We start from the raw sequence: 27,692 nt of genomic DNA, 5'->3' as shown, positions 1-27,692 counted from the left end.
ACAACAATTGAGAAAATGTTCATTCCCTTTGATTTTCATACTTGAACTGCACTTATACATTTAGCATGCTAGATTTTTTTATTGAGTTTCTAATCGATGAGTAATTAAACTTTTTAAAAGTAAAAATAATCAGTCGGTATAAATCGGGTCGATCAGAAAAAATAGTGGCTCGCAAAGGACCAGGCTTGAAAAGTAATCGTAGCACTTTTGCTACCCCGTAGGAAAATTGCTTTTCTGACAACAAAAACTTTATTATGACACAAGTAAATGATCATATTACCCCCAGCGGTAGTTAACTACCGTCAGATTGATCCGGCGGTAGTTAACTACCGTTGTATACCAACACAACAGCAAAAAAAAAAAAAACTCCAGCAGTAGTTAACTACCGTAGAGAAAAATTGATTTTTTTTATTCCAGCGGTAGGAGGCTAAATCCAACACAAGTTTCATCAGTCAGAAGCTTTACCAACTCACTTTTGTTCTTTCTTCTTCTAAAGTCTCAACCATGAAACCACCATAAGTCCATAACCATTAACTCTTTTTTTTTCTTTGAACATGCTACCAGTACACTTCTTTCTTCATCTTTATAAATTGCATTCATTTAATGACCTTTCACTCAGAATATATAGGATCTGTGTTTTTTTAAATTCCATTCATTTCTTTATCCTATGTTTGTGACTGGACAAAATGATTGGTTCCTATCAGGTTCCATTCATCAGATCTGAAGGACAAAAAAGGAGCTTCAACGTTGAAAAAAATATATATTTATTTCGACATGCATCTGAATAAACACAGATCAAGAATTTTCATCATCAATTTAATATTTTTTGAAGAAATATGTCATTTGAAATAAACATTTTGCTGTGTTAAATGATCCTTTTATGATCAACCAGTGAGAAGCTTCACCAACTCTAAAGCACATGGGATAACAGTAATGAAGAAAGGAATTCAGCGGTAGTTAACTACCGCTGGGGCCAGCGGTTGTTAACAGCCGGCGCTTTACCCAGCGGTTGTTAACTGCCGCTGGGGGCATTTTAATATTTTACTTGTGTCAATAGGAATGTTTCCTTGTCAAAAAAGCAATTTTCTTGTGAGTGTTACTTTTCCCACCCTATGACCTTCTCGCGCGCCCTGCAAAAATTCCAAAAATACCCCTAGTCCGGATTATGTTTTCCGGACCAGATTGTTAGTAACTTCCGGAATATAAAATCCGGCCAAATACGATCTGTATAATTTGTGTCTTTCTTTGATGTCAAGGGTCTCTGTTGACCGTTATACGACCCCCGCATAAGCTGCAATGCAATTGCAGGGGTCGTATGAGCGGTCAACAATGACCATGACACCACAAACACTCCTAAAAGCTACCTAAAAATCTTAAAATTTTTGAAGAAAATGTAAGAAAGGAGGTGAAGAAGAATGAAGGAAAATGTTGAAGATCCAAGCCTTTTTATAGCCTTATATAAGTCATAGGTCTTAATTACAGTCAAATAAAACGTGTTCCACATTCAAAACCGTAAAAAAATGCATTCAAACTCCACTAACCGGCCTAACCTTTGGTGAAACGTCACCGGCCTAAATGTTACTGAGTGCTTCCGGAGTATACAATCCGGAACGTATGCAGTTTGTCCGGAGTGTATAGTCCGAACAGTACCAGACCCTTTATTTGGATCGTTTTCGTTGCGAATGCTATGGAAAAAAATAGATCAAAGACACATAACATAAATAAAAGCAACATAAGACAAATAAACAATTAAAAAAACCATAATAACATAAATGATGAATCTTTTGGGAAGGTGTTCGAAGAGGAGCTTTTGAACTCGATCTTGCCGGCCTGCCAACTGACATGTTACGATCGGCAGGCCGACATTATCGAGTTCATAAGAACCTCTTCTTTGGAGTTAGATCTGGAACACAATGAAGAACGACAAGGTGTTTTCAAGAGGATTTCTTTGAGTTAGGTCCTGCTGCCTTGCCAAATGACATATTATCTGGCAGGCAGCAAGATCTAACTCATAGAAACCTCTTGATATTTTTGAGTTATCTATCTATCAAAGACGCATCAAGGACTATCTATATATTTTTGACAGCATGCTAAGGATCTTCATAATGCAGTCAAATAGAGAGCTAACTCATCCATTCGCGACATCATTAGAAAGATCCTCAGCTTGATGACAAAAATTTGCATGGTTTGGTTTGGTGTGTTTGTGTGTTTTGCTGGTATTGAAGATCAAAACCGGAGAGGGTGTATTTATAGAGGTCCTTAGATGTTTTGGACCACATAAAATCTTAGTGCAATGTGGTCCATACAAAAGAATCCTATGCTGAATCATTCCGGATTACGTTTTCCGGAATACACTTACGCCCTATGTTTTTCCGGATTATACAATCCGAACCAACCCTCACCATACACAACGTCCCAAGTTTCACTTTGGGACACCCCGTTATCGTCTTTTTCTGGAATACGTAATCCGGATTGCATGTGAATTCGGGATTATATCTTCCGGACTGCACCAGAAGTTTAGGCCGATGGTCTGCACCACAAATAAAACGTTTGAAAAACGTTTTGAGCGGTGGTCAAGTGTAAAAACACGTTTTTTGACCGGCATTGATGGCCTCCCACACGTTTTTTAACCCCCTCCCCTATAAATATGGTTCATTTTCTCAAAAAATTTCACACCTTCTCCATTCTTCTCTTCTCCTCTTCTACAACGATGTGTTTCCATCGTTGGCCTTTCATAGAAAGAGGCCTCTTTGGAAATCCATCAGGGGTCATATGATCGGTCAATAGGGTAGGGGTGAGTCTGAATCTGAGGTGGGTTTGTCTGGGTGTCATGTTGACCATCATGGTCTCTTGTTCCCTAGAGGCCCCTGTGCCCCCTCTGTCTCCCCACCAACAGATTTTCTTCTTCCCCGCCATCTTCTTTCCTCCCACCCTCTTTCCTCTTCATCAGTGGCTGGATTTAGAGCTGGAGCCACTAGTATAGCTTATGTAATAGGATAGGATTAGAAATAGATTTAGGATATTATGTAATAAGCTTAAAAAGCTTGAAAGCTTGAAAATTATTGTAATGTATTGTTCATATATTAATAAAATGAATTGTTTTTATGTTTGTGTCTTTTTATTTATGTTTTTTAATTTATTTGCTTTTTCTTTTACGAATTGTAGAGCTTAAAATTGCAAAAGTTCTGCTAAAATACATATCCGGATTTTATAATCCGGAGACATCTGAAAATTACTAACAATACGTTCCGGATTACGAAATCCGGACTAGGGGTAAAATTGGAAAAAAATAGGGCGCGCGAGGAAAGCCATAGGGTGGGAAAAGTAACTCCATTTTCTTGTTGTAGCCAATGAAAGCCTAGGCCCAACATGGGCTAATCCGATGCGAGGCAGGTAGCCCTTTTTGTCATATGGGGTGCTGCCACAACACCGTTTTGTTCGACTCTTCAAATAAAATTGCATCATCTTTAAAAAAAAAATATATGCATCTCGTTGTTGCCTTGTAGATGCATTAAGTACGGCCATAAAAATGTGGAAGTTGGGGTTGAGTAATTCAACTGATTTGACTATAGAGAAAATATGTTAGAGATCTTGGATTCAAACTAGAATAAAGAAGAAAAAAATAATCTAAAACTAAATTAATAACATTCTCATTAACAAAAAAAAACCAAAGAGGTGGAAGAAAAAACATTTTTTGAAAAATAATTTCTTTTTAAAACTTTGAACTTAAGTAGTTTACTATTCACTGATAAAAAGTGAAATAGAAGTTTCATTAATCACGCCTTTAACTCGTTAGCATCATTGATATATCCTACAACAGCTCCATCATTTGAAACCAATAAAGAAGTTGATTAGCTTGCATGTTTCCTTAATACCAAAAAAATATTGCAATGCCTCCCTAAACAACCTTTAATTTGAAAAGATCGATAGAAACAAGCAGACTATAAAAGTACAAAATCTCAATCATTCTTGTTAATGTCATAGAAACAACATCAAAACAAAAGACCACATTAATCTTTAAGCCAACAAAATCATCTTAATCATGTCTCACACATGCACGACAACAGTAATCAAAGCCATGCTTGATATTATATAATTTTTGCACATAAAATTGAAGTAAAATTAACACTAAAATTGACTGTTTATGAGCACACCTACAGGTTCTTTTCAATAATTTCTGATGTTTTATTTTAAATTTCCATTAACTAACATTAACTACTAATATGCTTCCTTGGCTCAAATGATAGTAAGAAGTGTTTAGAGTATGACCCACCAGACAAACATGAAAGTGAGCCCCAATCTGCATTTTGACTTTCTTTCATCACATGAACTATTTGTTGATTATTTGTTCTATTCAAACAAAAAATAAATTGCAATTAACTATTATCCATTTATTTTAATTTTCCATTAACAAAGACACAGCTACAAGTTTTATTATGTTTGTTGAACTTCTTGAAAAATAAAATAAAATTTGACAAAAATAAGATTTTCAAATTGAGAGAAAGGCATTGGAAATCATCACATAGCGAAATTGAGAGAAAGGCCTAGGAAATCAATATTCAAGACCAATTCCTCCTATTTTCATCTTGATCTTGTAACGCTACTTTTACAACGAGTAGTTAAACATATCTTTGTTGAGATTAGATGTAATTAATCATACTCTCGGGTATCTCTTTTGATTAATAAACTACATTCGTCCCTAATTATAAGACCCTTTTGAAAAGGAATAAAAATGTCCCTTTTTATAAGACCCCTTTGTTATTTCCAACTACATTAATTATTTCTTTACATATATGCCTCTATTCATTATACATCTTTTCCTTCAATCAGCAATAAATATTATGTTGAAAACAAAATTATATCTCTCTAAAGGATAAAATTGTAAAATCAATAGTGATTACAAACAACTTTGATATAAATATCCACTTTTCTTAATTCCCGTGCTTTGGACAAAAGGGTCTTATATATAGGGACGTAGGTAATATATACTCCCTCTGTTATGAATTATAAGTAAATTTGACTTTTTAGATTTAATCATTTAATGATGTATGCGGTTTATAACATAGATCACATACATCCTTAAGGGTGTGTTTGGTTGTGAGAAGAAAATAAGAAGAGAGAAAGAGGTGAGAGAGAGTAAGGGAAGAGAGAAAGAGATGAGAAATAGAGTAGATTTGAGGTATTGTTTGATACAAGTGATAGGGAAGAGAAATAGAGAAGAGAGAAGTGTTGATTATTTTTGAAAGTACAAGAATGTCCTTGAAAAAAAATCCTCTCATCAAATTATTTTATTTTTATTTTAATTCAATTAATTAATTAATTGAAATACCTCAATTATTAAACTGAATTTATTTTATTTTCTCTTAATTTTAATTTAATCAATAAAATAATTAATAGTTTATTAATATTAATTAAATGAACCCAAGAAAGAAAGAAAAAAGACACGCAATATATAATAACAACAACATAGGATCAAGTTACATCACAAATTAAAGGGCAGAATGGTAAAAATAAGAAAACCAGCTCTTTTCCATGTCTTTCTTCGCTGCTCAGGAGAGAAGAAAAAACATGTGGGCCCCGCCTCTGATTTGTCTCTCTTCTCTCTTTCATGCGTGTGCCAAACAAGAGAAATTGCTAGTTTCTCTGCTATTTCTCTCTTTGATATCTCTCTCTTCAGCATTTCTCTTCTACCAAACAAAGGCTAAATGAATGAACCTAAAAAGTTAAATTTGTTTATAATTCATAACGGATAGAGTATGTTATAATTATTCACGAATATCGATGTTTGCCTTTGTTCTTAATACTTATTGTAATTTTTTTTTTACAATAATACTTATTGTAACTTGATAACTTATAACTTGATAATCGATTTGAATCTTTATTGGAAAATACTCTTTGAATCTTTATTTAAGATAAACATATAGTATAGTGTTTTGATTTTTATCATATGATATGATGCAATAATGAATTGCATGTGAAAATGATAAAGATTAGCTATGAGAATGTTGAATACAAAATAAATCTGCGTTTCATGTGTTCACGAGAATTGAATAGATTGGTTTTCCTGCAGCATTTGCAAATGGTTTTGAACTATATCTAAAACATGATATTGAATTATACCTATAAAAATACGATGAACAGTGGTTGCAAATGGTTTTGAATTTTACGTGTAAACAATATAATTCTTCTATATTATTATTGTTTGGTTTAATCTGCCAAAGTCTTGTTGAACAATATCGAAGATATTGATGACATAAGACATCATCAGTGTAAGAATAATGATAAATAATAACAAACCACTTCAGAGGCATGACTTCAAGACCCAAACCGTCACTAATCACTAACACTGTGTTTGGTTGAAGAGAAGAAGAAGAGAAAGAAATTGAAGAGAGAGAGAGTTAGGAGAGAAGATGAGGATTTCTCTTGTTTGGTTGTGGTGAGAAAAAGGGGAGAGAGAGTTTAGACATGTAGGACCCACCAATTTTTAACTCTTCCCACAACAGCGAAGAAACACGGAAGAGTTGCAATTTTTGTGCAGTTTTACATTTTTATCCTTTCATTGCATCATAAAAGACAAACAAAAAAAAAAATTGCAACACTTGTGTTTTAATAGGCTGACCGCTTATGGGAGAAAAAGTTGTGAAAGGCTTTTTTATTTTATTTTATGAAATGGGAGAATAGAGTGCGAAATTAAAACATGTAATTGTTGAATGTTTAGTTAATTTAAAAAATAAAACATCGAATGAATTAATTTATCAGTTTGACACAATCAAAATTATTTTGTTATACGAGACAATAAAATTATTAATAACGTTAAACAAATATAAAATTTGAATAATTAATCATTATAAATTTAAATTAAATAATTTTATTACTTAATTAAGTAAATTTTAGTACAATATTTTGATTGTAGGGGTAATTTAGTAGTTTTACAAATAATCAACACTTCTCTCTCTTCTATTTCTCTCATCTCTCTCTTATACCAAACAATACATCAAATCTACTCTATTTCTCCCTTATTTCTCTCTTCTCTCACTCTCTCTCACCTATTTCTCTCTTCTTAATTTCTTCTCTCAACCAAACACACCTTAAAAAAACAAAAGATTAACGCCATAAAAATCGTGGCTGTTAAAAAAAAAATTAAACATTTGGGAGAGATATCTCTATATTGTATTAAAAACAACCACAAAAACTAACTCAAAGTTTCAAATGATATATACAATCGGGTATCAAAACTTGCTAAAAAATATTAGGGTTAATATACCTTTATCCCCCTGTAATATAGGTCACTTTTAGGTTTGCCCCATGTAAAAATTTTTTTTCGCTTTGGTCCTTGTAAATTTTTTTTGTTTTGGAATACCCCCTAGGCCAGCTGACTGTGCATTTTCGCTGAGGCGGCGTGCTGCGTCACCTTTTTCTGATGACGTGGCACGCTGACTGTATAAATTTTTTTATTTTTTACACGTGACATTTCTTATTTTTTTAATAAAAAAATAAAAAAAATATTAAAAAATTCTGGAAAAATGAAAATTAAAGAAAAGATAAAAAAATACTAAAAAAATTTTAAAAACAAAAAAATGAAATAAATTTTTGAAAAATAAAAATTAAAATAAAAATGATTACAAAAACGAAAATAATTATGGAAAAATTAATAAAAATGAAAAAATCTAGAAAATTTAGTAAAAAAAATCTGGTAAAATGAAGAAAAATCTAGAAAATTTAATAAAATAAAATAAAATTTGGAAAAATTAATAAAAATGAAAAAATTAATATATTTCAAAAAATTCATATTTCCATATTATTTTCAATAGCGGAATAATTAAAAATTTTGGAAAAATGAAAAAATTAATATATTTCAAAAAATTCATATTTCCATATTATTTTCAATAGTGGAATAATTGAAAATTCTGGAAAAATGAAAAAATTAATATATTTCAAAAAATTCATATTTCCATATTATTTTCAATAGCGGAATAATTAGTGGAAAAAAAAGACAAAAATTCAGTTTTTTCAAAAATTCATATTTTTTTTATCTTTTTTTTTCAAAAATTTAGTTTTTATAATTAATCATTTTTCCGAAAATTTGAAGATTGATCATTTTCAAAAACTAAATTTTCGAAAAAAAAAGATAAAAATTTTTTTCGAAAATTTCAAGATTGATCATTTTCAAAAGTTTGAAGATTAATCATATTTATAAACATCATGTACGAGTAACAGGATACAATGTATATTGATTGACACCGGCATATAAATCATGTTATACGGTTGAATGACAAGTACTTTCCGAAAAAAAAATATGATTTTTTTTCATTTTTCCGGTATTAAAAAAATCTGGAAATATGAATTTTTTGAAATTTATAAATTTTTCCCATAATGTTTTCATTAGTTTAATTTTTCCAGATTTTATTTTTTATTTTTAAAATTTTCCAGATTTTTGTTTTCATTTTTATTAATTTTTCCAATTTTTTTATATTTTTTCAGAATTTTTTTCAGTTTTTTTATTTGTTAAGAATTTTTTTTCGTTTTTTTATTTTTTTTAAAAAAAATTTAAAAAAATTTATTTTTTTAATTAAAATAATATATTTTTATTAAAAAAAAAAGAAATGCCACGTGTACCATATAAAAAAATAAAAAAAATTATACAGTCAGCGTGCCACGTCATCAAAAAAGGTGAGGCAGCACGCCACATCAGCAAAAATGCACAGTCAGCTGGCCAAGGGGTATTCCAAAACAAAAAAAATTTACAAGGACTAAATCTGACAAAAAAATTTCACAGGGGGGAAAACCATATATGACCTAAATTACAGAGGGTAAAGGTCTATTAACCCAAAATATTAAAACCAAAAACTCATGTAACCAATTTTTTTTTTTTTTTTTTTTTTTTTACAAATATGTATTCATCACTTGTTTCACATTTATTGTGTTCTTCTTTAAACGTGTCATACTATATTATTAGAGTGTTCAATAATTTTTAATATGCATAATTTAATCATTTTCTTTTATTTTATTATTTTCTTTTATTTTATTGTTTTTTATCGAATAATTCTATAGTCAAAATTTTATTCTTTAAAATCTTGAATTCGAATCACAATTCAATCAATCAATATTATAATGTTTCTGCTTATGGAGATATGCTTACAATGATTTTTATCATTCTTTTATTATAAAATGGAAAGTTGCAATATTATGAGAGAATGGAAAAACAAATTTTTATTAATTTATGTGTTCCTTGCTCCATGCTTGGATGCAAATAGGAATGGAGGTATTGAGGTATACATAAGCCGAACCAACAACCAAATCATTCATTCATTTCAATATCTTTCTTTCTTTCTTTTCACCTTTTTCTTCTTACTTATTACCCTTCTCATCCCCACTTGTGTATACCTTAAGCACGCGCCTACCCTTCTCTCTCTAGATATTTTATTTTCAATGTTAATAAAATATTTTATGACAATCATAGAACGTTAAATCTTTTGAGAGAAAATTTTATCATTTATTGTAGTTTTACTTGGTTAGGAATCAATCTCGGCATTTAAACATAAAGATATTCGGTTTAACCAAAGATTTAAAAACATTTTTTATGAGATGATAATCGGTATGCTTAACGAAATGTAGAGATTTTGAGTTTGAGTATCCTCTCAAAAAAAAAAAAAAGAATTTGAGTTCAGTTCTAAAATTACAATAATGTTATGGGTAATGTTAACGAATACATTCGAGACACTCCCGTTCTAAATTATATGTCATTTTGAAAAAAATTGTCTTAAATTATATGTCGATATACCTATCAATAAAACGTTAACGTTGTTTTTCCTATTATATCTTTAACTATTCATTACTCTATCTTATTTCAACTCTTTAATTTATCTTTTCTATACCATTTATTAAGAACAATTTTATAAAACAACTCATAATTTCATATTTTCATACAAAATTAATTGCATTTCTTACTACATTCAAAATGATCAAAACATCGTATAGTTTGAGACAAATGGGGTAATAAGTTTTATCAAAATTTATGCATGCAATGCATAGAAAATTGAAGTATTTAACCTTTTTTTTAAAAAGTAAATTCTTAAAAAGTGCCGTGAAACACTCTTTAACAAAACCTAAACTTTAAATATCTTAAGATGAAATATTAGTCTTGAGTTCACCTCATAATTCATTACGATTTTATTCGACTCGATGTATTAGTCTATCTACCGTTGCATGCAAGATATTCGATTCACATAAAAATATAGGGAAATGTTAACTTGTGCCCTCAAGGCACAAGTTAATGATTCAAAATAGAAATATTCTATTGTAATTAATGCATTTGACTTTAACTTTTTTACTTTTCAATAATTGAATGCACAAAATTTAAGAAAATGTTTCCATTTTTGGGTTGCTTAACATGTGCCTAAGGGCACAAGTTAACATGACCCAAAAATATATTATTTGGTGGTAATAATTTTCTCTCACCTCAATACTCCGTACTTGAGACAGTGACCGGTGAAGGATGGTGGCACATGCTTGCTGTCACATCAAACAAATTGAACAGTCAAGATTACCCCGTACGGATAATCCAACGGTTCAGATATATTTACCGCCCATAACTCTCAAACATAGTTTTTTCTCTCTTTCTCTCTCTTACACTTTCTCTCTCTACTGTACCCATGTCCAGCTTGGTCGGGGCCCCCTTATATATGCAAAGAAAAGAAATGACCCTCTTCCTTTAATTCTCTCTTTCTCTCTCTAACTTTCTCTCTCTTCTGTCATCACACTCCCTGTGACTGTAAAACACTTCCTCACTCGGTCTCAATCGATAGTGATAGGCCACAAAAGAGGCCCTTTGCTTAGTTTTTCAGTTTTTTTTTTGTCTTCATGGTGATCTTGAACAACGTGTCACTCGTGCAGGTTAAGTCCAACTGGGTCATGCTGTTTCTGGGTCATCAAGTTTCTGCTTGAAATTTGTGTAACTCAAGTAAAAAACAAAACTTTATTTGTTTTTTTAGTGTTTTACCTTAAAGGGTTGTTTTTTTTTTCATTATTGTTTTGGGATGTTTTGGTTGTGTTTGGATTTTGGGTTTGTTTGATTTTGAGTATGGAGTGGTAGAGTTAGTGCATTGGTTTTGATAGATGAAATGATTGGTGAATGTGAATTGAAATGGCTTGAAGTTAATTGAAAGTTTATGGCTTTAAGTTAGGGTTTTTGTGATTGCCAAATTTATAGTACTATTGAGTCTTTGAATGAAAGAGAAAGAAGATATAAAGGAAAAGGGTAAAGCTTGAATGATATGAAGCTTTCAACATCAGGGTTGGGTCAGCAGGGACATGAAGGTATCCATTTCAGTTCTTTCTTTTTGCTTTATTAACATTTTCTTAGTATTTGTTTTGGCTTTTAGTCTTACATATGTATATAAATATGTTGTGCGTCTCTATCATAGTACTCCTTTTGTGTTGTTTAAACAACCTTGTAAGTTTTTTCATTTCCTTTTTCTCTTTTTGATGATGGTAGGAGGAGGAGGGGAGAAGAAGTGTCTGAATTCTGAGCTATGGCATGCATGTGCGGGGCCCTTAGTGTCCCTACCAACTGCAGGAACTCGTGTGGTTTACTTCCCTCAGGGTCATAGTGAGCAGGTTTTTGCTTTTCCATTCCCTACAATGTTTCAATTTGCTTGCTATGGAAGATAATGAAACCTTTCTTAATAGATTCTATGGATGGACATTGAGTTGAACATGTTTTGATTGATTCCAGGTGTCTGCTACAACTAACCGAGAAATCGATGGGCAAATACCAAATTACCCTAGTTTGCCACCTCAGTTGGTTTGCCAACTTCATAATGTCACAATGCATGTGAGTATATTCATATCTTTCGCTTAGTTATGATAATCGAGTTATGCTTGTTTGATTAACTCTTGTTGGTCGATAGAGTAAATTCATTGAGCTTGAGCGTGTGTTGATTTTCAGGCAGATGTTGAAACAGATGAAGTGTATGCTCAAATGACACTACAGCCATTGACTCCGGTATGGTGATTTTCTTTGACCTGTTGGCATTATGTGTTCTGAACCTCGCTTTATCTTTGGAGAACTGTAATTTGTGTTTGTAACTATGGATGTAGGAAGAGCAGAAGGATACATTTCTTCCTATGGAATTGGGCATTCCAAGCAAGCAGCCCTCGAACTATTTTTGCAAGACTTTGACAGCCAGTGACACCAGCACACATGGAGGATTCTCTGTTCCTCGTCGCGCAGCTGAGAAAGTTTTCCCTCCGCTGGTAATGTTCATACTTTGCCTATGTGTTTGATTCTTGATGGTTATAAATGCATTTCTCTTAAATTTTGGGCTACACAGGATTTCTCACAACAACCACCAGCACAAGAACTAATTGCTAGGGATCTCCATGATGTTGAATGGAAGTTTCGACATATTTTTCGAGGTACAACTCTTACTTCATTCTTACGATCTTGTTATTTATATCAGGGTCTTAAAAATATGCAACAAAATTTTGCTAGTGTGTGTTTTTCTCTAGAAATGCATGCCTTTGACACCTGTGAAATACTTAGATTACTGGCTTGTGCGTTCTTATGCCATACTAAAGAAAGATTAAGTTAGGATTCTCCAGTTTTGACAGGGAATTTTGTGTAAGACCTTGAGGAAACTAAGGCACTTTAGTAGTCAGTGCTGTCTGGTTTTTATTTATCTTAAAGATTAAATTAATTGTTAAGTCCCTATACATATATTTTTTTTTCAAACTTTTTAATAAATTCTTACAGGTTAAAAACTATAAATACGTCTCTATAGCTCTAAAAAAATGACATTTCTGATCTTGGCATTTGGGACTCAATATTTTTAAACAATAGGATACCTATTTAAAAGTTTTCAAAAAGTATTGCTAAGCGCCTCGGGTCCATAATGCAAAACAACTGAAAATATTAAATTGTTTAACTTAGTTAAAAAATTACTGCATAACCATGCAATTGCGAACTACAATGTTCTGAAATTGAATGCATGAGAACATTGTAATGAATAAGTTGTTGCACATGATAATTAGAATAAAGGTTAATATCATTAAAGAGAACGCCAGGTTAGCTCCCATTGTTAAAATGATAGTAGAGTCTCTTTTTTGATGGTTTGGGCATGTATGGAGAAGACCTTATACACACCAAGGAATAGGGCATACTAGATTGATGAAATTCATATAACTAGAGAGCGGCCAAGGAAAACAATTAGGTATAATATTGAGAGATTTAGATGTAAATGGTTTATCCCTAGACTTGTGCCATACTATGGAATTGCCCAGCTCATGTAGCCGGATTCATAATGAGAAAGGAATATGTATATTTTTTTTTGTGAAGAAGGGACTTCGATTGGTATTGTTGTTGGTGAACATTAAATTTCAGATCAATAATGTGACCTATCACGAGTGTCCAAGATTTGGGAAACTCCTGTTTGTACATGTTCCACATATATATTGCTAACTACTTGCATTTTTCTTTTGTTCTTTCATGAGTATCACCAATGTAAGTATATGGAAAATCCATCAACTTCATCATTAGATGCCAAATCCCGATATAAACTAGCAAAAACAAAATTGGCCAACCTTCGAACTCTGAACTGTCCCCAACAGTAGCCATCGTTTTTGTATGAGGAGCTTGAATAAATCCCAAACTTGAACCATGGATTGTGACCGTGACGGTTGGCTGAAAGGAAGATTTGTGTTACGGAAGCTTATGCATCAATCTTAGTTTTACTTTAATAGAAAAATTAGTAAATGTACTAACTTAATATCATTTACCTGTTGTTTTAAGTTAATCTCACAAGTTTGCTTATTCATGTTTTGGTTTCAGAGCCATTCTTTCTGCCACAACAGAAACGCATCTTTAAGTGCACTATTTCTAATTTAGAGAAATGTACTGGAGTCATTATTAATTATGCTACCAATACATAACAACAAATAAACAAATTTCAGTTGTATTTTCTACTCTTGCTAATGCCTTTGTTGCTTGCATGTCATTTCAGGACAGCCAAAACGACACCTTCTTACAACAGGCTGGAGCATATTTGTTAGTGCTAAGAGACTTGTAGCTGGAGATTCCGTGCTTTTCATATGGTGATTGTTTCCTTTTTCTCTTTTGGCTACCGTTTCTTCCCCTTGAGAGCTGGACATTAATTCTTTATATTCATCCCATGTATTTTTGCTTTTAGGAATGAGAAGAATCAGCTTCTTTTGGGAATACGTCGAGCCAGTCGACCGCAAACTGTAATGCCATCATCTGTTCTGTCCAGTGATAGTATGCACATTGGACTTCTTGCAGCCGCTGCTCATGCTTCAGCAACTAATAGCTGTTTTACTGTCTTCTACAATCCAAGGTTGTCAATGTTGTCTGAATTTTCATTTATGAGTTCTTTATAAGAAATTACAATGCTTCTTTTGACAGTTTACATCATGGGCAGGGCTAGTCCATCTGAGTTTGTCATACCACTTTCAAAATATATCAAAGCCGTGTACCATACACGTATTTCTGTTGGTATGCGCTTCAGGATGCTCTTTGAGACTGAAGAGTCAAGTGTCCGCAGGTACATGTAGACATCAGATACTATTTCTCCTAAAGCTACTTATTTTTCTTTAAGCAGCTGTAGTGTTGTCAAATAGCGGAATTTTAACAAACCACTATTGTTCCATGATATGCGATTTAATATGAAGTGTTGTCAAATAGTGGCTATAGCAGCGCTAGCATAGCGGAATCTGAACAAACCGCTATTTTATGCGATCGGCAATTGATATGTGAGAGAAGGAAAAATACTATCATCTGGTAGTACTGCACCAAACTATTTCTCATTTACTTACCCGTGTCTCACTTTCATTTTGTAGGTACATGGGCACAATAACAGGCATAAGTGATCTTGATGCTGTTCGGTGGCCGAATTCTCATTGGCGCTCTGTCAAGGTAAGTAAAGATGTCAATGCAAGGTGTTTGAAAGATAGATAACAGTATATGTAATACCTATTGTTATTATGTAAACTTCAGTGCCACTATGCAACTATTTAGTTATATGCCTTGTTCTGTTGACTGTGCCTAAGGAGGAGCGCGGTCTTCCTAGATATCTTCCCATGTTTTTCTCTATTTTAATGGTTTGTTACATGCTTACGTTTCAGAGGTCTTTGTTTTCCTTCCTTTTAATTCCCAATCAAATTCCCAACCTTCATGCATAGGTATCTGCTTGTTTGTTGTCCTTGAAAGCATTGACCTAATCCTTAAAACCTATTCTGTTTAATGTACACATATGCCTTCAGTCAACGTCATTTCAGGATTTTTGTATTTCTTCCTTCATGTCCTAATTATTTTTTCAAATTCTAGAATCCTCTTTTGCCAGCAAAATATTCAGGAAGTTATGTTTGTAAGGATCAATCAGATATTTATAAACTCTGGTATTTAAATCCACTTTGCCTGTTCTATATTATTTGTGAATGTAAGCCAACATAGGACAATTGAAGAACTGTACCATATCTCTAAATGGTTTTTGAAATAGTTATACTTGCATATATCATTGTTTTACAACTTTCTTATATTGGTTCCACTTATTAATGTTATTATGGCTCTTGTTAATATCAATATATTTATGTAAAAAATAAAGTTACATGTATCACAAAGTCCTCTGTGATTGTCACAGTTAAATTTCATTAGACATTTTAAAAAATGACTCTTACTCAGTCTTTTTATCTGCTGTGAATAGGTTGGATGGGATGAATCAACAGCAGGAGAGAGACAGCCACGGGTGTCATTATGGGAAATTGAGCCTTTAACAACATTCCCAATGTATCCGTCATTGTTTCCCCTCAGATTGAAACGTCCATGGCATCCTGGCACCTCATCTTTGCTTGGTACATTTTTCCTTACAGTTTATCTGTGTAATATGGTTTACAAATTTCCATCCGTAGTTTTTCTTTTTGACTATCACGTGCTTTGAGTTATGACATGTGTAATTGAAAGCAATTGAGAGTTAAAGTTAGTAAATACTGCAAATTAATTTTTTAGTTAAATGGAGATGGAAAAAAGTGAAAATAAGGCGACAATTTTGTAGTCATTATTAGTACCTGTGTGTGTGTTTGTATATATAGCCTTTAGATTTTGTAGCTTTCATATTTTTCATGTCCAAAACATAGAGACAGGATTTTCTATTGTTGATCCATTTTTTTGGGCTGTTTGAATTGACTTTTAAGTTTATCTACTGGCATAGACACTTGGGAGACTAGTTGGGAGAATTTATGGAAACAGCTCATGACACGTCTAGAAACTATTTTCAGCTTATTATGAAAACAACTTATAGCCTACATGAAAACAATTTGACTTCTTTTATTTTTTTGTTGTAGATATAACTTATTCATAAGCACATGTAGGATAAATACTTATGCTACACACCCTCCGGTCACTATTATAAGCAAAAATCTACATTTTAGATTCATTCATTTAATGATGCACATAGTCTTTTTTATAGACTACATACATCATTAAATGAATGAACCTAAAATGTAAATTTTTGCTTATATTAGTGACAGGAGGGTGTATGTGCTTAATTAAGTTGTTTATCCTAACGGTGTCTTAGGAGTCATAGTGTCTCTTGTCTTTTCCTCTTCCCAAAAAAACCTGTGGTTATTTTGAGGGTCTTCTTGTGTATCCTCTACTTACCTAGAATCTTGTTACAGATGGTAGAGACGAAGCAACAACTGCTCTAATGTGGATGAGAGGTGGAACTGCAGACCAAGGTCTCAATTCCCTAAGCTTTCAAGGTGCTGGTATGTTGCCCTGGATGCAGCATAGACTCGATCCAACTTTACTCGGGAATGATCAGAATCAACAATACCAAGCCATGTTGGCAGCAGCTGGAATGCAGAACATGGGTAGTGGATATCTCATGAGGCCACAAATGGTGAATTTTCAACAACAGCCTACCCATTACCTTCAATCAGGAAACAATAATTCACCTTTGCAACTTCACCAGCCACAATCAATTCAACAATCGGTGTCCTCTAATATGATGCAGCCACAACAAACCCAAGTACTTACAGAAAACCTGTCTCAGCACCTTCTTCAGAAACCAAGTAATAATCAAGAACTCCAAGCTCAACAACAGCAACATGCATATCAAGATACACTTCTTGTTCAAAATGATCAGCTCCATCAGAGACAACAACAATCCAATGTGCCGTCACCGTCATATTCAAAACCAGATTTTCTGGATTCAAACATTAAGTTTCCTGCTTCAGTTCCCTCTGGACAAAACATGCTTGGGTCGCTTTGCCCTGAAGGAACTGGCAATCTCTTGAATCTATCGAGTCTAACGAGAAGTGGCCAGTCATTGATGAATGAACAGTTACCACAACAATCATGGACTCCAAAGTATGGAAATATGCAGGTCAATGCCTTTGGCAGCGCAATGTCACATGCACAATATTCTGGAAAAGATTCAGCTATAGTGCCTCCACATTGTGATTCAGATGCCCAAAATCATGTTCTCTCGGGTGTCAATATCGATTCATCTGGTCTTCTACTCCCCACCACTGTCCCGAATTACACTGCTTCAACAACTGACACTGGTGCATCAACACAATTAGGGGAGTCTGGATTCCAGGGTTCTCTATATGCCTGCATGCAAGATTCATCTTCATATTTGCAAAATGCAGAGCAAATCGACCCACAAAACCAGAACCCAACATTTGTAAAGGTATGATTCTTAAGTAATCCGCACAGCTTTTGTTTGTTCTTTGATTGAATTTAGTAGTTTAATTTTGTCTTTTCATAGGTTTACAAATCGGGATCGGTTGGGCGTTCACTTGACATCTCTCGGTTCAGCTGCTATCGTGAGCTGCGAGAGGAGTTGGGTCAAATGTTTGGAATTGAGGGGAAGTTAGAAGACCCTCTTAGATCAGGCTGGCAGCTTGTGTTCGTCGACCGGGAGAATGATGTGCTTCTCCTTGGCGACGATCCGTGGGAGTAAGTATCGGTTTCAATTCCACCAAGACTTTCGCTGAATTTGCGATCAAAACTTCTAATCTTTGGTTGATGTTTGTTGACATTTTCTTTATTTTTGGCATGACCCTTTGTAGATCATTCGTGAATAACGTTTGGTATATCAAAATACTTTCACCGGAAGATATTCAGAAGATGGGAGATCAGGCGGTAGAAATGCATGGACTAGGCTCAGGACAAAGGCTTAATGGCACTGGTGAATCTCACCACATTGTTTCTGGACAACCACCATCGATTGGCTCACTTGATTACTGAGAACGAGATGATTCCCAAATGTAACCTTCAGGTTCCACGGTCAAGACAATTTCTTTGTGTATTATTATTAATTATTTTCTTTGGGAAGTACTGTTAATCTATTCCACGTGCCATCTTTATTATTTATGTCAGGATTGAGAAGAAAATATACATTTATGTATGATAAGAAATTTAGGACAAGCTTTTGTGTCAATCTGAACTTGAGGCACTGAAAGCTAGAATTAATGTTTACTAGTTACTAGTACTATTTTAGCATTTGATAAACTTATTGCTTGTACTTGTGTACTCTAAGGAGGCAACTAGAGAAGAATGTTTAAATTAAAGCTCTTCATGTTCTAGTACCTCCTTTGAATGTTCCAACTTCTACCTCATTAAAATCACAACTATAAACCATTCATAGGGATCTCTTAAATGCTGCTATCACCATATATACGATCCATCTGAAACATTAATTGAAAGGTAATTTTGACATAAAATTTACAAATTTAATATGCAATTTTTGAACATATGAAACTATCAAATGATACTTGTATGTAATATAGGATGGAAGCAGTACTGTTTTGTTTGTAATTTGTTTGTAATATGTGCATGTTTGACTAGTTATGCATGCAGTTAACAATGTATTTGATTTTGATCGTCTTATGAATGTGGTATTACATTTTTAAACTGTTCTCCGTTTTATAGGGTTGCTCTTCATACAAGAGTAGCAACATGGCTATCTAATTTTCATCTATTTATTGAAATTCTTTTGTGCAATTGAGGCATTATATATATTTTATGAATTAATGAAATGCTATAAACTTTTTGCCATAAAAAAAAAACATATACTATTTGTGTGAAACTAAAAATCATTACTCTAGATTAATATGGTCGTAGATATGACATTTATTAGTTTTTTTTTTGTCTAACAAATATGGGTCGTGCGTCATTTTCATGCGAACATCCAACAATGTGTGAATTGTCAATGTAACATGTGACTCTTACTAAATTCTATTTGCAAGACTAAAACGAACAGGTCACAAGATACAAAAACAGTTCTTCAGATTTTTTATTAGTGATAAAAGTAGAAATTCGTACGTTTTACGTAAACCAAAAGTAGTTAAATGAGTTTTTTTTTTTTTTGACAAAAAATGAGTTGTTTTCTTCTTTCTAATTTTACATCAGATGAATATCCTTTATATTTATAGAATTACTCTATAAGTCCCATGGTTTGCTCAGCTTGTGAAATAAGCTGATTGGAAGTTACGCTTTGATCCAAAAAATGCTCATCGGGTCATAATTCTTGATAGACTTTGTAGACTCGAGGGTTTCGATCCAAGGGGCTTTTGAGCAATCCACGAACGCCTAACAATTCTCTGATATTTATCCTTTACATAACGTCGGTATAATTTTAAGAGGTTTATGTCTAAAAGATAAACATGATGGAGAATGTCCGGCAGAGCCAACCGCATCAGATTCGTAAAAGATGGAAAGAAAAAGAAAAAAAAAACTGCCACCAAAGTGTTCAAATGCAACATTGACGCAGTTTTCCTAAATAAACAAAGCAGGCGTTGAAATGTGGTCTAAAGAGTTAAACATAGTCATTTTACCTATGCTTCTTGAAGTGAAGGAAGAGAGCTCTTGGTTTATGCTGCGCTATCCATTGGATGCCTGAATTACGTGTTGAAAACATTACTTTTATAGTTTGATTAAAAATTAGTAGTTGATGGTTTTAATAAAACCTAAAAACAATGTCTCTTCTTCTAGTTTAGTTTGTCATTCAAATTCATTGGTAGAGTTCATTAAGAGGCAAGCTCATATAGTTACTCATTTTTTCAGCTAGAGCAGCTATATAAACTCATCGGTAGAGTTTACGCAGAGAACTGCTAATATAATTACTTATCTTTTAACTAGAGCAGCTATATCCACGGAAAATTATTATGTTTTCTTTTTGTTATTCCAGATTGTATTCATCAAGCTATTGCTAATGATTGACATAAGTTCGTTTCCATAAAAATAGATAAATACGATAATGTACGAGCAACGAAATACTAACGAACAGTTAGACGTCAACGAGAAATAGGATACAAAGGATGAAAAAAACCAGTAGGAATTTCAAAATTTCCCAGCTTCTTATAAGTGAAACTTACTCAGAATCACACCCTTTAAAACACTAATACACTATCATATCTATCTGCGACTACCAACCAGTCCTGCTACCTTGAGAATGCACATGCAAGATCGAATTGGATCTCAACGAATGTAGTGTCGAGAATCGACCAGATTTTTTTCATCTTTGTTGCACTTATGCACATGAAAATAGACTTCTCGAACAACCGTCTAGAATAGCATCGAGTAAGATATAAAAGGGCTCTGCTTCGGAGATTATACTAACATGAAGGTTTCTGTCAAATGCTTTACTGTAGCATACTTGAAAAATAGTGGACCCCACATAAGATACAACAAATCCATAGGGCATATGTTAATATTAAGCCACTACAGTCTACACGTATCTTATTTTATTAAATGACTACAAGGCTGGCACAACCGGAGAATGTATAGGAACAATTTTATTAAATTACCTGTCATTAGAGTTTAGACCTCACAACAAAGTTCATATTCTTGCTGTTAATTCATAACCTGGCGGAAAACCCAGAAATAACATCTACAAATGTTTCTCAAGCCTAAGGCTTCAGCAACTTCCCACATCATTCAAGAGGACATTAGAAGCATATTACTTATATACTAAGGTAACAAGATTCACATACTAGAATAGATTTTGCCCTATCAGAGAGGGTTAATTTTCAAGTTCAGCTTCTACGTGCAATCGACAACATTCACTTAAATGTTGGGACTTCTCTGGATTGACAGTAAAGAGGACTTAAATTTATTATGCGAAGAAAAGTAAGGAGTGAAAAAAAAAACTGAGAAGGAACAAGAACTTCACCTTTCTTCTATAACAAAAATATATCAAAGAACCTTAATAAAGAACAATTAGAACTAAACCATTTTAGCCTATAATTACGGGTGTTACTGGTATGGACTGTGTGCCCTTCACACAGTCCTTCAATTTTGATTGAGTAGAATATAATAAAGAATAGGTTGGTAGAATGGCGGCAACCTGAAACCAAATATAAACTAATGTTTCGTATACATTAAGGTTTCTATTTACACAAGTATCTTTCGAGTCCATCGGTAGTTTTTGGACGTTGCTTTTTAAAGAAAAATAAAATATCATTTTGAGTGTGTAATATGTTTCAAAATGAATAAAAGGATGAGAGTAATTCAAAAACAGAAAGTTCAATACATGCAAAACCACTTTGGATCCTCTCTAGTATGTAAAATGGAGGTGAGGCGAGAGCCTTAACTAAAAATGAAACGAAACTGGACATCCAGGTACTGGGTTGTGTGCAAAAGCGACAGGACAGATAACCCACATTATCCCAAATCTGTCATTAACCTGATAACTGAATCATAAAATAAACCATGCTCCAACCCTATTTTTATTGTTAAACAAGGTAAAATTCAACTCTAGAACCGAGTTAGGTTAACTGGTTGGGCAGGGTCATGACTTATGAACATCCCTTACCCATGATAAGTAACACTAAGGCCCAATTTGGATAAACAACTTATTTACAGCTCCTCTAAAAAAAAAAAAAAAAAAACTTATTTACAGCTTATAGCACAAATGCTTATCATGATAAACACTTTTGTATAAGCTTATATAAACTATTTTAAAAGCAAAATGTTTATGCTATAAGTTGTTTTTATAAGCTATATCGGAGAACATATGAAAATAAGCTGAAAAAGGTTATGAAAATTGTTAAAAAAGTGTTTTCACAAGTTCTCCTAAACAGTGTCACACAACTTATGCTAGTATATAAACTCAAATATGTCAATCCAAACAGACCCAAACTCTCGAATCGAAACCAAACTTGATAGAATTTGTGCTTTAAACCCATTATTGGCATTTGTATACTAAAATAATCATGGGAACCTAAAGCTGCATATATATAATACGGTGATGAAATCAAGCCATAGCAAAATACTCCCATTGTACCATATAAATATATATCACGATTGCTTCCATTTGCATCATCAAGTTTAACATAACGTAAGTAAGGCTTCCACATTGAAACAAATCAACACAGAAAACCAACATAATCAACACTAGGGTTTTCATCATCATAATAATAAACCTAAAATATTGCAAAGTACATGATCAAGTTCCAAATTAAACATGTAATAGAAAAACAATTACTGATACAGCGCAAGAGTCTGCACCTTTCGGTGTTTCTTTTACATTCAAATTCAACTATGATTATTAACAATCCACATAAACCACTTAAAATCCGATTCTTAAAATTCTCATACCGAATCCTTCACCGGTGCTGCAGGAGAAGGAGCAGCCGTCTCAGTCGCTGGAATCTTGACATAACCACCCATTTTCTTGGGGCTTTCAATCTCATCATCGGAGAAATCACCGTAAGCAGCGGCGCGGAGTTCATGACGAGCGGTGAAGACGGACCAGACAAGGTACATGGTGGCGGCGGTAAGAGCACCGCAACCAACGCCGAAGAGTAAGGCGAGCGCGACGCTGAGGATATCCTTGGTACGATCACGGAGGGAAGAGAAATCGTAAGCGTCGGTGGAAAACCCTAACCCTAAGGGGCCGCGTGGATGGGACGCGCTTTGGGAATGGGTTTGGTGTTGAACGGGACGATCGAGGAGGATTTCGTAGGGTTTGGTGTTGTCGTTGATGAAGAGAGGGGAGATGGATCGGATCTCGGTGATGGTGGCGAAGGTGTTGGAGGATGGGTTGCGGATAGAGTAGGAGGAGATGATGAAGGTGCGGCAAGGACGAGCGGTGACGGTGGTGGTGGAGAGAGCGAGGAGGATGAGAGCGACGGCGGCGATTGGGAGACGGAGGAGGAGAGAAGCCATGGCGGAGAGAGAAAGAGAGAGATTGAAATTTGAAGAGATTTTTTTTTTTTTTTCTAATCGTTTGAATTTGTGGTGTGAAAGAAAAAGAGAGAAAGAAAAGGGAAAAATATTGGAAAAGTAACGGAAGAAGACAAAATCTGACGTGGTTTTCCAAAAATCTAGCCTACGTCAATGGCACGAATCAAAGGATTTACACTTCAAAAAAAGCAATCCCCCTTAATATAAGAAAATCATATGTTGTGGAAAACCCTTCCATGCCCTTGTCCCTTTTTAATGCCAAAGTATCAAATTTTGGGGTAAATCTGGTAATTTGCTGCAAGATAATGTGGAAAACCCACTTATGCCCTAATCCCTTCTTCTTAGCTTCTGCCACGTCATCAACACAAGGGTAGACTTGATATTTTGCAACTAAACTCAACTTTCCCACTTTTATCAAAATTTCAAATTTCAAATTTCAAATTTTATTCATTCACTTTCAAATTTCAAATTTCAAATTTTATTCATTCACTTTATATTCCCTCTCTTACATTCTTTCTACAAAAAAACACTTCATTCCTCTCATCTCTCCTTCTCATTTTCTCTGTCTCTTTCTCAATGGTGAGCAAATGCTGGAAATAGTGAGCAGCTTACAAATAGCGAGCAAATTCAGTAACATTATCAAAATAACAAATTGTCTTCAAGGTATACAAAATATATTTATGTTCTTCTATTCTACTATGTCTACTTACAAATAATATATACTTGATAATTGCAAATACAACAGAATCAAATAATGTTTCTTTCTCTGTTACTAACAGCAAAGAAAAAGAAAACAATTACCATTGAGAAGTAAAAATGAGAATACCACAACAGCAAAAAAACTATGTTACCAATTTCTTTGCAGGAAAAATCAATTTCCAATGATCAACAAAGATCATTCACAAATTATGGCATCAAGGTACCACTAACATTTTTTATTTACTAACATTTTTTTATTTACTAAAAGTTTTTATTCACTAACATTTTTTATTTACTAACATTCACAAATTAGCTCATCAAGGTACCACTAACATTTTTTATTTACTAACATTTTTTAATTTACTAACATTTTTTTATTTACTAAAAGTTTTTATTCACTAACATTTTTTATTTACTAACAATTTTTTTATCAATAACCTGTTCGAACCTTATGTTGCTAAAATAAATTATGATTATGCAAACAATAACCTGTTCGAAGTTTATGTTGCTAACAATAAAAGTTATAAATTTTAATTAACAAAATAGTTTCTTTTTATATGATTATGCAAAAAAAGGAACTTTTACTAATCAAAGTTCACATAGAAGGATTACTAAAAGGCTACCATTGATATCTATAAAAGAAAAAACAGTTTCACTAATCAACAAAAAATATGCTTACATCTGTTGAAAATACAACAAAATCACATCTAACTTCATCTTTTGATTGTTGTTGTTGGTTTTGCTGCATGTATGATAGCAAGAGATGTAAACTCTGATTTGAAGTTGTTGTTGTTGTTGCATGTTTGAAAGAAGTCTGCGATTTGGTGGGATGAAAAAGATCAAAAAGAGGGCTTACATGATGAAGTATCAGATCTGCTGCTAAAGAAAATGAATGAGACCAAAGTATCAGATCTACGGTGTCAACCATGAGGATTTCGAAAAAATAATCAGAAGAAGAAAGTAAATGATGATATCATTAGATTGGTAGTGTTGTAATGGACATCCAAAGTCATATGTTGGTGGACGCGCGGCCACCGAAAATAGAAGGAGAAGGAGCGGCGGCTAGAGTTTGTTTAAGGGAAGAGAGAGCTTTCTCTGGTAAGTGAAGAAAAAGAGAGAGAAAAATAAAATGAAATGTTTGTAGATGTGGTGTGAGTTGAAGGCATAAAAAATAATAATAAATAAATAAATATGTGGGTGTGGAGTCTCCACGTCTGAGAGTAGTGTTAACTAATTGTTTGCTTAACAGACTAAAATAATGGCACAAAAAGATGCTTAACAATTGTGCTATGTGCCAACAATAAACAATTCTTCATGGGAAACAGGTTCAGCATGCGCAATAACAGTGTTATGGACATCACTATAACTAAAATATTAATATTAGTATATTCACACTCATCTACATGGGCAAAATTATTGTTATCACCATCACTAATATTTAAATATTATTATTAACCCCTATAACATTATAAATCTTTTATGCCATAACAATTTTTATCTTACTTTAATTGGTCAAATACTACCAACATTCTCTCTGACACTATCCCTCTTAAAATAGTACCATACCCACATTGTACACCATATAACTTATTGCTTTTGCATTTACACATACCATTGCATTGCCCATACCCTTCGTACAATAGCTAAAAGGATTTAAGTTACCTTTTCTAACCACTTCTCTCATCCATTGAGCTCTTTAGGCCATCCTAATTTTGTTTCTAGATCTGCATTTACAATTTACTTAGATAATGTAAAACCTTCTTTTAAGTCCTTACACTTTGCTACATAATTTTTATTGGCTTCTTATGTATTATCTATCCTACAAGATTTTTATAACACTTTTTTTTCTTATTTGTTCTCAGAGCAATCCCAATGGCAAGACCAGTTCAATTTATCGGTGATATTAACCCAAAGAAGGATTTCTGGAAGCTGACTGTGAGGGTGAAAGACAAATGGGTTGTTGTTAAGGATGGGAGGGAGCACTTGGAGATGGTTATCGTTGATGCCAAGGTTTTATGTGTATCTTTAGCTGTTGTAATATTAATTATTTCAACATAGATGAAAAGCTTTTGATCAGCAAGTGCTGCTTAAATATGATTACATGTGTATCTCTTTACTTACCTTGAACGTAAGAAAAAGTCCATAACAAATAAAAAGATCTACGGTAAATCGCAGACTGCTTAAATCGCAGACTGCTTAAGCATTTATTTATAAAGTTCAAATAAAAAGTCCATAACAAATAAATGAAATATCATAACTTTCTTTTACCAGAAAACCCAGAATAAATGCTCAGCTGTTAATATTAAACCGAAATTCGAAATTGCCTTCTCTGCATAAAATTAAACTTCTGATCAGAAATAAAAGAAATAGGCAGAATGATGAAGAAAAATGAAGTGAATGATATGGAAGAAGGGAAAGTAAGAGAGGTGAAAAGTAACATAAGATGTAAAGAATTTGACCTTGATTAATACATCAACCCATTTGTAGACCATAACACTGGTGGCTTCAGATTCCGTCGCGGTGGTCGCCGGCGAAGGTATTTCGATTCATGATTTTCTTTGTTTGGTTCTGTAGAGGACATGACGGAGACTCTTTTAATGGTGATGGTTTTTCAAAACATTGTCTATGTTGGTTGAGATCTAGCCGGGAAAGTGGTGATTGAGATGTTTACAAATTTTTTGATCTGGAAATAAATTTAATAGAATGATAGATGAGAAAAAATAGATGAAGATTGTGAGGGTTACTTGTGCATAGTCGGCCAGAATGGACTAAGGAAGCTGTGAACATGAACAATGTTGTTACGGCGGCTAACTTTTGGTTGGGGAGGAGAGCTTCTCAAAATTATTTTGTTGAGGAGAGAGAAAGAAATTATCAAATGAGTATCTGTGAAATTAATTATGGCAGGTGTAAGGTAAGTTTTTTTTTTTTTTTTTTATAACAAAAGAATTGTATTTTTTTTTTTATTCAAAATAACAAAATAATTGATTCAACATCACGTCCAAAAATTCTGAATTATTTTTTGTAAGGTAAGTCTAATTAATTATTGTTGGTAGCTTTGACTCATAATCTTAAAAATGGCAAGTGTAAGGTAAGTCTAACAATTACAATGGCAGGTGTAAGGTAAGTCTATATTTTGTCACATTTTTTTTTCAATGTTTATTTTATACTCAAAAAATAAAAATTTTAAAATAATAATTATATACGGGACGAGTCGTCACTATACACGAGAGATGTTCTCATTGACAAAAAACTTAAAGTATTTGTAATTCACGGGTCATGTTGTCATTGATATAAATTTTAATAATTAATTTTAAAATAATTTTTGTACACTGGTCAAATCGTCACTATACATTAGACATGTTCTTATTGATAAAAAAAACATAAAGTAATTATATACTACATTACAGAAATAATAATATATTTTTTTGAAAAAAGAAATAATAATAATAATTTGTTTAATTTGTATACATTTCAACTGTTTACAAATATTTATTGTCAAGTATAAACTACACAAATTCGCCCACGACGAACCTGTACCCGTGCGGATGCACGGGTATATTACTAGTTTCTTTAAAGAAAAAAAAGCAATTTTTCTTTGTCAAAAATATGGTGGATTCTAGGGTGAGGTCCAATTAGATCCATTATCGGTGGACGACGAAAAAATATCAATAGATTAAATAGATGGTTCAGATTTATTCAAATTAAAAGGGAAAATATGTCTAACTTTTCACATTCAATATTATCCTCAAATGACTTTCACTTATGTTATACTCTAATTCTTCTATCA

At 33.1% G+C, this 27,692-nt stretch overlaps 2 protein-coding genes and 2 long non-coding RNA genes across 5 annotated transcripts; 2 read left to right on the top strand and 2 right to left on the bottom strand.

Annotated features, from left to right (window-relative positions):
- The first annotated feature begins 10,713 nt into the window (after positions 1–10,713).
- LOC146939487 (auxin response factor 8-like) lies at positions 10,714–18,606 on the top strand. The gene is made up of 14 exons (XM_085753111.1): positions 10,714–11,316; positions 11,495–11,616; positions 11,735–11,833; positions 11,948–12,004; positions 12,100–12,255; positions 12,333–12,417; positions 14,001–14,091; positions 14,187–14,351; positions 14,436–14,558; positions 14,854–14,929; positions 15,717–15,864; positions 16,687–17,705; positions 17,784–17,974; positions 18,088–18,606. Exons 1-14 carry the CDS (start codon positions 11,274–11,276, stop codon positions 18,263–18,265), a joined length of 2,553 nt encoding a protein of 850 aa, XP_085609237.1. The 5' UTR covers positions 10,714–11,273; the 3' UTR covers positions 18,266–18,606.
- Positions 18,607–22,405: 3,799 nt separating this feature from the next.
- On the bottom strand, positions 22,406–23,264 carry LOC146939486 (uncharacterized). The gene has a single exon (XM_085753109.1). The coding sequence runs from the start codon at positions 23,186–23,188 to the stop codon at positions 22,613–22,615; it is 576 nt and encodes a 191-aa protein (XP_085609235.1). The 5' UTR covers positions 23,189–23,264; the 3' UTR covers positions 22,406–22,612.
- A 125-nt stretch (positions 23,265–23,389) lies between these two features.
- On the top strand, positions 23,390–25,999 carry LOC146939485 (uncharacterized). Of its 2 annotated transcripts, none has more exons than XR_015031666.1 (2): positions 23,390–25,003; positions 25,768–25,999. It is a non-coding gene; the product is annotated as an uncharacterized LOC146939485 (long non-coding RNA). The 2 variants fall into 2 exon arrangements; XR_015031665.1 differs by having other exon boundaries at positions 23,390–25,655.
- LOC146939484 (uncharacterized) lies at positions 24,514–27,467 on the bottom strand. Its single transcript, XR_015031667.1, has 2 exons — positions 26,365–27,467; positions 24,514–26,234 (listed from the first exon to the last, which is right to left on the bottom strand). It is a non-coding gene; the product is annotated as an uncharacterized LOC146939484 (long non-coding RNA).
- Between the last annotated feature and the right edge of the window lie 225 nt (positions 27,468–27,692).

Source organism: Medicago sativa, chromosome 3 (genome assembly GCF_051527215.1).
Source record: "Medicago sativa cultivar Bolivia chromosome 3, Bolivia_mono, whole genome shotgun sequence".
Taxonomy (NCBI): domain Eukaryota; kingdom Viridiplantae; phylum Streptophyta; class Magnoliopsida; order Fabales; family Fabaceae; genus Medicago; species Medicago sativa.
The sequence above is the reverse complement of the archived record's forward strand: the minus strand, read 5'-3'. Positions and strand labels throughout refer to the sequence as shown.